At 38.7% G+C, this 12,344-nt stretch overlaps 1 protein-coding gene across 1 annotated transcript in view; it reads left to right on the top strand.

The window, feature by feature from the left end:
* The window catches only part of LOC115364737 (uncharacterized), a 56,570-nt gene that overhangs the window by 39,085 nt on the left and 5,141 nt on the right, over positions 1 to 12,344 (top strand). Inside the window, exons 12-17 of the mRNA XM_030059302.1 lie at positions 4,097 to 4,191; positions 4,827 to 5,048; positions 7,660 to 7,830; positions 9,648 to 9,747; positions 10,067 to 10,198; positions 11,251 to 11,337. Of these exons, the coding sequence (XP_029915162.1) occupies positions 4,097 to 4,191; positions 4,827 to 5,048; positions 7,660 to 7,830; positions 9,648 to 9,747; positions 10,067 to 10,198; positions 11,251 to 11,337 (807 nt within the window). The remainder of the gene's footprint in view (positions 1 to 4,096; positions 4,192 to 4,826; positions 5,049 to 7,659; positions 7,831 to 9,647; positions 9,748 to 10,066; positions 10,199 to 11,250; positions 11,338 to 12,344) is intronic.

Here is a 12,344-nt window from a genome sequence, read left to right as displayed (position 1 = left end):
CTGTTCCATTTTTAGGAGTATTTTATTCATCGGCTGGCCAGCGATGACCAGCAAAACAAGAACTACAGGTCATTGATTGAGGGTCAGAATTACCTGAGCTCTGGATGGGTCGGCCAAATACTACACTGCTTTTTGGACGACCACAGAATAATACAGAAAGGACACACCGCACACCGCAGTAATGGCGGCCGCTCTACTTCCGGTTATTTCGCCGAATCAGTGTATAATATGCAAAGTCTGGTCAAGTCCTGTGTGGCCTATTTTTAAGTGGATCTCCTCCCTTGGGCTCCTGCACTGTATCAGTAATATTCCAATATTCTTTCCAAATTTTGTGTATTTGATCCTTTATAAGATTTATGACTTCTGCCTTAAGTCTATTGTCTCTATCATTTTCTATACTTCCTGCTTATGAAGTCTCATGTGATCTCGAGATTACGTCTTTGTATTCGAATCCACCACATGCAGGACACAAACTCATCTGTGTCTATTTTTAATGTATAAAATGTATTTTTTTGATTTTTTTTTTTAATTGAAGAACATTATGAACAAAATACAAAAAATGCTAGTAAAATAAAAATAACGATCATAATGATAATTTCAAAATAGAACATGGAAGAGGACAATAGGTTGAATCAACATACAGATCTTGTTTAAATTTCAACGTTGATTTATTGATAGGTTGTCAATGTTTCCGCAATTGTTAGCTTTATATATTATTTCAACATTGTTTTAATGTTGAAACAACAACTGACATGTTTTAAATTATATTTCAATGTTGAACGTCGGTTGAATGCCAGCTGGGAACCTTTCCCAGGTTGTACTCCAATTGACAGGTGTAATTTCACACACAAATTATGATACATGACTTTCATTCTTGGTATGTTGTGTGGCCTGTTGCAGGGCTGTTTTGGCAAGAGGTTGGAGGACTGCTTTTTGCATTGTTCGCCACCTTTTTGTGCATGAATTTTGTTGTAGATGTGACACGTGAGCACTGGCGCTGTTCATGTGTATGGTCTTTAACAGGGTTATGAAGCACTTCACAGACTCAGACTCTTTTAGGCTGCTGGAAAGCCGTGTGTCACTTATTTCATAAGTACAGTGTATTGTCGATAGATTTTGAACAGGTTGGGTCACTGCAGCTCTTTTTTTTTTTCCCATGCCAGGTGGATTCATCTTATTTAACCAGCCAGGAATAAATCAGAGTGACAAACATTGTATTAAAACTAGGGCTGGGCAAGTTAACGCGTTATCACGTTAATTCATTAGACTATTGACGCCGATATTTACTTTATCGCGCATTAACGCATGTTGCTCACACGCTTTTATTTTGTAAAAGTCTGTTGCACTCACATTACCTAAAGCCCAAATGCGCCCAAGCACGTTTGCCCCCGGTGTGCACGTCATCACGTTGAAACAGACACAGGCATGGCCCGACGACATTATAAATCAGTGTAGTTCAAATACATTCATCATGTCTTCCTTTTAACTAAAAAACGTTTTTGGTCCTTTTAATCAGACATGGGATGTTTATTTACCTTGACAGTTTCGGAGGTAACTTCCTCCTCCTTCAGAAAGCGTCCAACTGACAGCCGGAGCGGCACCTGGCAGATCCAGCAGAATAGACCTGGCCGGGTTGCCCCACACCGCGACTGATGCCTACTTTCATTATAAACAGACTTTTGTTTATACACGGTTGCAGCAGCACAACGGACAGCGACACCGACAACATGGTTGATTATTGATTGCGCAACAATCGCTTGTGAAAGGTTGTTTTCTCTTGCTGGTCACATTGTGCAAAATAAAAAGAGAGCTTCTTTATCTAATGAAAATGTAAATAATCGTGTGTGCCTTAGCAACTGGCTTAGTGCAGAGGAATAGAAAAAAAAACAGAAGTCCAGTAAAACATGCGCTTTACATTCTAGTCCCCTGTAAAGGAAGTTTCAGTAGTGAACTTTTTTGTGCTTCACACTTTGGTATTGAACATAGACTGGTAATGCTGCTCCCTGTTAAAAGTTTCTGCTGTTACCTCAGAAATTGCCTGTTTGTCCTGATTGTGGCTCAGGATTTTGTTGGTAGATTTTTTTTTTTTTCATAAAGAGAATGTCCTGGCAATAAGCTTTAATTTATTATTATTACTATTATTATTTATTATTATTATTATTATTATTATTATGACATTTTTTAAGTTGAGATTTACACTAAATATGTGTTACTGATAAGTGGTGATGTTAAAAGTGTTTGCACAACAAATGTTATGGCACTTTCGTTTATATGGCAGCAGAACATTGAAATAAAAGTGCTCTTTACACTACTTATTGGATTTTGCGAATACAATGCGATTAATTGTGATTAATCAGGCAAATTATGCAATTAATTGCGATTAAAGATTTTAATTGTTGCCCAGCCCTAATTAAAACAACTTATTTTTAGCAACATATCAAACAGTATTACAGTACCTTTATATTTTAGTTGTAGCCTGTATAGCTAGGGTGGTGTGACTGTTTAGAGTAATCAACTTATAAAAGGAAACACATAATAAAAAGTATTGTGTGGGGTCCTCAACTGGCTAAGGCGCATACCATGTAACTGTGAACTTCACCCTGTGACCTTTGTCACATTAAGAAAAAAATAGTTTAAAAATGCAAAAATATATTTTTGTGAAAGTAAAGGGTAGCTAAAAACCCAAATGTGAAGTAGCTAAGAAAGAAAAGAACAGGAGAGATTTGAATGTGATATATACGGTTTACCCTAACCCTAACGCTTTAAAAATATTTCATAGTATAACACACAATGAAAATGGCCGACAAAACATAACCTACCTAGTTGCATTTAATGAATGAATGAATGAAGAAGAAGAAGAAGAAGAAGAAGAAGAAGAACAGTTTATTTGTGAAGAGACAGGAAATGAGATGGTAAAATGTAGATGCCTGAAAGTGACATTTCTAAATGACATACTAGCATACATTTTGGAATAACTTCCTTTGAATAAATATATATAATATATTTAACCTTAAGAGACAAAATTATAACCTTTGATTGAACTTGGCAAACGGACAATGTCCCTCGCCTAGTTTTTCTTATTTCAGTCTGTGTTTCATTTGAATTGTCTTTTTATCAGCTGTCTTACTTGCTATTTATAGCAGCTCGGCTTTCAGCTGTGTGTGTGTGTGCGTGTGTGTGTGCATGTGTGTGTGTGTGTGTGTGTGTGTGTGTGTGTGTGTGTGTGTGTGTGTGTGCGCACACGCACCTTCTGTATGTGTAGACCGTACATTGTGTGTGTTTGTATGTGTGTGTGTATGCACTGCTGCTCAATTGTTCCTCTCTCTAATTGCATTGTGGGTACTTGTTTTGCCCCACTTTGTAATTCTGATGACCCGCTCCCTCTTTTTGGTGAAAAAGAACTGCTGACCCCTCCCCTCTGCACGTCTGGTAGGGTGCTGATTGTTTGTGTGTATGTGTGTGTGTGTGTGTGTGTGTGTGTGTGTGCCTGTATTTGTGTGCACACATATAACTTAGTAATGGTAAGAGTGATTCAGTTGCTCACACTGGGAGGGGAGAGTGAGAGGGAGCGGTGTATGTGTGTGTGTGTGTGTGTGTGTGTTGGTAGGTGGGGGGTGGGGGGCACTGACAGAAATAAAATAACTGAACGGGAAAGCTTGTGAGTGTTTCTGTGTGTGTCCGTGTTCATGTGTGTTCGTGTTTCTTTGTGCTGCCTCTCTCCATTGTGAGCAGCCCTTTTATGCTAATAAGAATCTGGTAGAGGGGCTTCAGATGGGGGAGGCAGTAAACACTGCTCAGTATTGTCTCCCCGGCCCACACGTGCAGCCCTGGCAAGGAAGCAGTGAGTCGTTCTTTCTGCTCTGCTCTTTATCTCCAGATTTCTATCTCCAGATATTAAACTACTCCTTCAATGTCACGGGAAAAGTTTAGTTTTTGTCTTTCTCTTTCATTCTTTCTGTTTTTCTTTTGTTTTGTAGATGATTGTCTTTGTATTGTTTGGCCCAATATTGTGTGTCGCTGTGCCTTTGGTGGTGGTGGTGGTGGCGATGATAATTTATGTGGTGGCTCATTATTGCATTGTTGTGCCTCGGAGCAGGCCGTCTCAACACGGAGACAGTGCAGCTGACACGATGATGATGACGAAGATGGGCTCCAACCAGGAAGGTGCGGACGAGATGGATAACAGAGAAGGTAAATGGGCTGCAGGACAAACAAATAGTTTTGCCATTAATGGAAATGTTTTGGTATTTTTTCCTCACCTCTAAGAAAAGTCTGGGCCTCAGTGAAGTAATAATATTCCTTTTTTTGTCCTGGAAAACTTTTTGAAGTCATATTTTTATAAAGTAGTGTGTTCCATATGTTTTTACTGTACCTTTAGCTCACTCTGGATAAAATTTGAAGATGGATCTCATAACTTGTGGTTGATGCTTTATTGAGGATTTAAGGAACAGTTTAAAATGCATTTTCAAAATACCTCTGTTAGACAAAGGATTGATTTAGCAGAAAATTGATTCACCTTTATTTTTATGACTGGTTTCTACTGCTCTTTGTTGTCATATAATCATGAGACGCTCACATGACAAAATGCTATGACCTTTTAACATCACGTGCACAGTGTTTATGGTGATTTATGATCATAGTTTATTTCCAGAATTGCTCTTGGTAGCAGTGGACATTGGGAATGGAAGGTGGGGTGGTGAGATAGGACAGATTTGCTAAAACAGTTTTTTTTTTGTTTTTTTTTTAAACTTTCTTAAACACTGAGACATTTTATGTACTAAACCATTAACAAATTAAGCCAAAGTACACCATATTTCCCTGCCTAGATCCCCCCTCCTCTCTGGATTTGTCAGGAGGGTCTAGCCAAAGGAGGAAGCTGGCAGCTCCACCCATGAACGTGATACTGGACCGTAGCGAGGGGTCCCTCCTCTCAGACGATGCCCTGGATACAGGGGACGAGGCCTTTGATACAGGGGATGACCTGGATATCAACATAGATGAGATGGACACGCCTGACGAGGCCGACTCATTGGAGTTCAACAGAAGCGGTCAGTCCTGAATGACAGACACAAGTGCACAAGGATACAGACGCAAACTTTCATGACATCACATCACATAACAAAGTCCAAAGTGTTTTAAAGTAAGTACATTTCGTTAACAGCAATCAGACAGAAAGACTAAGTAGAAATTGTAGACTCTCTCACACACTACACATACACATGCACATGTACATGCAAAGGCAGAAATATTTCTAAACCCTAAAAATAACTAAGCATTAAGTGTACTTTGTGTTCAATAACTCATGCATACACCCATGAATAATGCTTTCTTCTCTGCACCATAACCATTGTGCTCACTTCACCACAAAAGCTCATACCTTCATATTTGTTGATGCTTTTACTGACTGTGACCAGACACAGGTTAAAGGAAGAGAGATGTAGTGTTTCTAAATAGAGCCTATGACCTCAGTGATAATAATATAATAATTTAATAATAAAACTTTATTTATATAGCACCTTTCATACAAGAATTGCAGCTCAAAGTGCTTCACAATAAAAAGAACATTTGAAACACATTAAATAAAACATTGAAAAGAATAAAACACAGCACAGGGTGGAATTAAAAAAGGGAAAGGCTAAAGACGAGAACTTTGAAATAAAACAAAAGATGCAAATAAAACAACAAAACACAGCACAGTGTGGAATAAAATAGGAGCTTGTTAAAGGCTAGAGTGAAAAGGTAGGTTTTTAGTCTTCTTTTAAAGATGTCTAGTGAGCTGGTTTCCCTGATATCTAAAGGTAGTGTGTTCCAAAGCTTAGGGGCGTAAGTAACAAAGGCGGCATCCCCAATTTTCTTTCGACTGTTGTTGGGAACCACTAAGCCAGCAGCTGACGATCGCAGTATTTGGGGTGCATAGCCAATAAGGGAGTTGGCAATGTAGCTTGGTCCTAGTCCATGGTAATTATATTAATTATAGCTGCTGCGCAGCGATGGATCAGGTCCAGGCATTTTTAGGCTATTCTAAGCAAGCAGAAGAATATGAACTTAAATACAAACTGAACTGATTGACACACCTGGCAAGAAAGGGGCAGGACACAGGCCTGGAGGGGACAGATGATTGGCCGAAACACAACAAAGACATGTAACACGGGGGGCGGGGCTAATGAGACAACGCAGGGCAGGTGTGAGGACAAACAAGGTGACAAGACGATGGAGGAACAATAGGGACAAAATGAACACAGCAGACTAAAATACAATAAACATTGTAGCTGCTGCGCAGCAATGGTCGGGGCCAGGCAATTTTAGGCAATTCTGAGCAACAAGTAGAGAATAGGAAGATGAAAAGAAAGGTGGCATTATTATGTGCATTTTGCATCATTTGAGACTTGAACTCACAGTTTCTGGCATGAAGGACAACACTTGATCTCACTGAGCTAATTGGCAAGTGTCACTTCATGTGAGGCTTCACAAATTGACTAAGCCAATCACATGGTAGCAGCAGCCTATGCATGGAAAGGCAGATTTCAAATCACTGTAAAAAAAAAAAAAAAAAAAAAAAGATCTGGCATGGGACTGGACCTTTGTGCAAAGTTTGCTGAGTTTTGGCACACGGGAATGTTGCACAAGCTGAGGCTTGAACTCACAATCTTCGACACCGAGGCCTGGCCTCTATCTCACTGAGCTAAAACTTCACATGCAGCTTCACAAATGGACTAAGCCAATCACTGACATGCAGGACAGCAGCCATCCATGCATGGAAAGGCAGATTTTAAACAGCTGTCAAAAATTCAGTTATTAAGACAAAAATCTGAAAATACACATATTGCATCTAGACAGCATGGAGATGTTGATCATTTGTTTTTAACAATGATTGATTTGCTCTATAAGTGAAAAACTGATGTTTAAAATTGCCATTCTTGCATTGACTCCAATTGTTCACATGAGAGCAAAATTCAAAATGCTGTCAAAAATTGAGTTTTTGAGATAAAATTCTGAAATTTGCCACACATCATCTACCATTTTTTTTCATGAACATTGAAGTTTTATTTAGCAAGAATTTGCAGGTAGATGTTTACAGTAGTGTTTACAGTCAAACATTTTGATTTGACATCCACCCTGACCACCTTCCTTCATGGACTTTCTCACTCTTTATACTACGTCATCATCCCCCACGTCTCATACTGATGCCAAAAGGTGCCTTTGCCGTTGGTATCATATGCAGAAGAGCACAACCAAGCTGTGGTATTTGAGGCCCTGGGAAGGGGAATTGGCTGACCAGTGATGGTGAGACCAGGGAGTCAAACAAAAAGCCTCAGTGGTTAGTTTGTAGCCTTCCTCTTCACCACTGATTGCCTACATCTGTCCTCATAAAGACAGGGTTATCTTCTCTTATCTTTTTCTTACCTTAGACTCCGCTGCCACCTCAAATGTGACTAATAACATAGTATGCTAATGCACATACCAGTCATGATATTGAGATTGAATCAGGGTCAGGAACTATATTAGCTGCCTTCACCTCCCCTCCCCTGCCTTTCTTGTCCATATTCTTGTCCATACAAAATGAATAAAATACCATAAAAATGTTAATACACATCACATTCACTGTTATAGTTTGTAAAACTTGATCAACATTTCAGCTTTCTCTGATGTTGCAAGCAGGAGACTCCAACCAGGATGCGGGAGCGGAGATGAATGACACTATCCCAGAATACAGTGCGGCTGAGGAGCGCAGGGACAGCAGGCTGTGGAGGAGCGTGGTGATTGGAGAGCAGGAGCATCGCATTGACATGAAGTGCATTGAGCCGTACCAAAGAGTCATCTCTCATGGAGGTACACACGAACTCATGGACGCTTAGCCACAAAGATCCAGACGCACAGAAATACACAAACAAACACGTCAGTTAGCGAGAAAGTGAACTGAATTCAGGTTAGTACACAGTTGGGACACACAAATGAATATGGAACTAAATATAGTAATATCTAGTATAAAACAGTGATGAATCAACAGTAAACATTTTTTCCCTCAGTTTGATCTATTCACTGCAGTTTAGTGCAGAATTTTAGCTGATATTTAAGGAGAAAAAGAGAAATGGTCTCAGCATGGGTAATATTTCAAAACATAAAATCAGAAAAAAAAAAAAAACCAATAAATAAAAAATAAATAGCTATTTTTTCCTCCTTGTCAGCTAAATTGCGACAGTGACATTGCTTAGGATTTTATTGTTGAATTGAATATTTTTTCAGCATAATGAAAACACATTCTACAGATTTTCCATCACTCCGTATTGGAAGCCTGAATTTGTTCACTCTGTATGTTAACTTGGAGTATTACATTTTGATGTTCTTTTGTCCATCTCTACTGTCAGCTGAGAATCTTAACAGAAAGACTATAATTCAATACCCAACAAAAGTTTGATCTTAATGACTTTGGGAATGCTCCTGTTTGGGCATGCCTCACATGATTTAAACTCCCTGATGTACGAATATGCTTTTGATTAAGACCATAATCTGATTATTAAAACTGCAATCGAGAACGGTCAGAATATTACTGTGACTAATCTTGTCCATCAGAGGAAATTATACGGGAGCAACACACATACAGTGAAAGCAATATGCCATACCTTTGCAACATATCCCTTTGCCTCATGTCACCCCCCTCCAACCCCCCCACCACCTCCATCAAATTAAAGTGAAATGCCAAAAATATATAAATATAAAAACAACAAAATAAGAAAAAATAAGAAAATGCCCATGCACAGCAGGCAGTTGAGGTGCTGGTAATGTGACGAAGGGATAAACTAGTAGAGAGAACCACATACAGTGGAAACATACCGCACACTGGACTGTGTCATGAGGATAATAAATAAATTTACATACATGATTGGACAATCAAACAACAATCTAATATCAATCTAACAATCTAATATCAATGGCTAAGGAGGACCATTATCACATGTATTCCAGTACATACAGCATGTATGTACTGGAATACATGTGATAACTCAATTTTTTGAGTACTGTTTCCTTTAAATACCCCTGACTTCCTGGGCTCAGAATGAGCCTGAAGAAGCTACCAGCGAAACACGTTGCTCTAAATAAAAGATCTTCATAACACAGTCCTCTGTGCAGTATGTTTCCACTGTAGGTGGCTCTCTCTACAACAAAACAATAATAATAATGATAATAACAATAACAGTCCATAAGAATAACTGAAAATTATGATTATTATAATTATTTGACTCTTTTTTCATCATCATCATCATCAACCTTTATTTGACTAGGCAAGTTAATTAAGAACAGACTCTTATTTACAATAACGGCCTAGGTGGGGGTTAGTGGCCCCCTGGGTTTGGGGATTAAAATAAAAATAAAATAAAGAAAAATAATAATAATAATAATAAAAATAATAATAATAATTTAAACAATTTCATGCATTCATTCTTGCAAATTGTGATTCAACCACAGTCCTACTGGTTACCTACTTGTTAATGAGCAGCTTGGCTGAAGAAACTGGGCAGCAGGAGCCTTGCTTGAGAGCAGGTCAATAGAAGGACAAAAAAATCCATAAACATTGATGAAAGATGTTATAAACACACACACACATACAGTACATACATACTGAGTGTTCTTCTTGTTCATGTTTTCAGGTTATTATGGTGGGCAGAACGCCATCATCGTGTTTGCAGCCTGTTTCCTACCAGACAGCGACTGCGACAATTACCATTATGTGATGGAAAATCTTTTCCTGTGAGTAAAGCCAATTCTTCACCTCACCAGTGAATACAGTGAATACATTGTACTTGGCAGTTAAGATGATTGTCAAGATATGACATGCTTCTGTGATCCTGCTCTTGAAACCAGAAAACCACAACACCAGAAAAACAGCTTCTTACCTGTAGCTCCTCATTCCAACCGTTGGATACTATTTAATTTCCGTTTCTTGTAAGTGACAATGCTGTGTGTGTTTTGTGTTTGTGTGTGTGTGTGTGTGTGTGTCTGTGTGTGTGTGTGTGTGTGTGTGTGTGTGTGTGTGTGTGTGTGTGTGTGTGGATTTGGGTGAATTTAGGTATGTAATAAGTACTCTAGAGTTGATGGTGGCAGAAGATTATATGATTGTGTATTTAAACGGCGCCACACCACGCAGGAGGATGCCTGGTTTTGGCTGGATGAAAAAATGTTACCAAATGATAGACAGGAGGTACGAGACACACACATACATACACACATACACACAGAAACAATGGATACTGACCACTCGTCACAAAAATGGCACTGGTTAACTTTGGGTGCACCTCACTTATGGGGAAGTCACACTGGCGCTGAAATATTTGTGTCCTATTTACACCCACTCCTATCCCTGGGAAGTACAAAAAAATAGATACTAGAAATGGATGTTAACCTCCCTCAACTCTTTCAAACAAGCATCGCAGTAAAGTTAGCTCTGTGAAATCTGGTGTGACCACCCCATTAAAGGAAAAGATATGATCATAATTGATTGCTTAATTCAGTTTTTTAATGTATTAATGTCAGTCCCACCCCATTCCCATGGGTACCAGATATATCTTATACATAATGCGGTACCTTCACAACCCCTGCACATTCCACTTGGCACACCACCCTTTGTGCTGTGTGCCAAAGCATGCTTTCTTTCTTTCTCTGTCAATCACTCTTGTCTCTCTCACGTCATATTCTCCTTGTTTTACATCCCATGTTTTACATAACTCTAGAAAAAAAGTATTCACCTCTAACCACGTATTAACACTTCAGTATTGAAAATTCAGGTTCGGGGGGGTTCTCAGAATATCACCCTCCTCCCCCGGCTGTGTAATTTTTTTTCTCCCTACAGTGACCATAGTATGCTACCATATAAAACCATAAGTAAATTCAAACCAAATCTTAAAATATGTTTTTGCAAAAGTGATTTTTTTTTATAAATTCGTCTCATATCCATTGCTATGTAATTGTCTTGTTATTTGTAAAAAATGTTAATCGTATCCTTAGTATTGTTTGTTGTGAGTATAATATGATTTCTCAATCACAAATTTCTACCACTGACTGTAGCTCATTTATGTTTGAGTTGAGGAACTTTTTCAAAATGATGAGTGACGTGTATATTCTAACCCTGAACTCACTAATGGCTGCTTGCAGCTATATTTAGGATTTTTAATCTATTTTTTATCGGAAATAGTTGTAGTTTATTTACGTGTCAAATCTTTTTACAACATTTCAACATTTTCTCTTGTTCCATAGGCTGAAGAAAAACCTCAAGTCGTTCATCATCGTCCATCCCTCCTGGTTCATACGGACAGTGCTGGGAATCACCAGACCCTTCATAAGGTCTTTTAAGTGAACTTTAGGCATTTAGCTGAAACATCCCCATCCAACTCCCAACAAAAAATCAACCATGGCGGAGAAATTGATCACATTATCTATGATTAATGTCTCTCTGGGTTCAGTGACAGATTTAAATGTGCAGCCAGATGAAACAAAAGCTAATGCTTTGGAAGTGGGTAGGAAGAGAAGAATGGAGAGAGCATGACCAGTGTTACTACAGATCTTGTGTTGCGAACCCACTTTGTTTTCTTTGTAAAATCTTAGAGACAAGGTGCTTCAGTAGCACTTTTGCTTGCCAGCAGACATAACTGGCCATCTCCCCTCCACAGGCATGGCCTGTAGGGCTGCCGTCTAGAGAGCAAAGAGCAGAGTTGGGAAGGTTACTTTTAAAATGTTGTCAAAATGAAATGTTAAAAATATAATAAGTAATGTAACTGTTTTAATCACTTCATCAAAGTAATGTAACTTCTTACATTTTATTTCTGTTTGATTACCTCTCTAACAAAACATTATGTTGCTGGTAAACAACACTGTACAGTAGTGTCAGAGCCCTTTTCAGAAGGAAAGTACTGTTGAATTTTCAGAAGTGAAAGGCGTTCTTGTTCGATGACACAGCCACCACCTGACATGGCCGGTTGTAGGCATGGTACATGGCAGACTGGTTGCTTAGAGCAATGTGCATTGATTTGATTGGCAGATGAGAGGCGATGCAAACTCCTTTGATGTTGTTGGACTCTCAACAGTTATAGAAATATAACAAATGAAGGCATTCATGCACCATCAAAAGATATGAATCAACAGTTCCAGTTTCATTAGTATTTTCCATCCATATTGACCAGTTAGTATTCACATCCACCATGAAGCTGGTCAGTGTGCACACTGACAGATCAATGTACACATTTAGAATTGTCCTGTTCTGACATTTATGCAATAGAATAATTATGTATAAATATACTGTGCATAAGAAACTGTCATATATTCCCTTTCTTACTTTGGTACTCTCTGTCCCT

The sequence above is a fragment of the Myripristis murdjan genome, chromosome 9, assembly GCF_902150065.1.
Source record: "Myripristis murdjan chromosome 9, fMyrMur1.1, whole genome shotgun sequence".
Taxonomy (NCBI): domain Eukaryota; kingdom Metazoa; phylum Chordata; class Actinopteri; order Holocentriformes; family Holocentridae; genus Myripristis; species Myripristis murdjan.
Note: the sequence above shows the minus strand (reverse complement) of the source record. Positions and strands in the feature narration are given on the sequence as shown.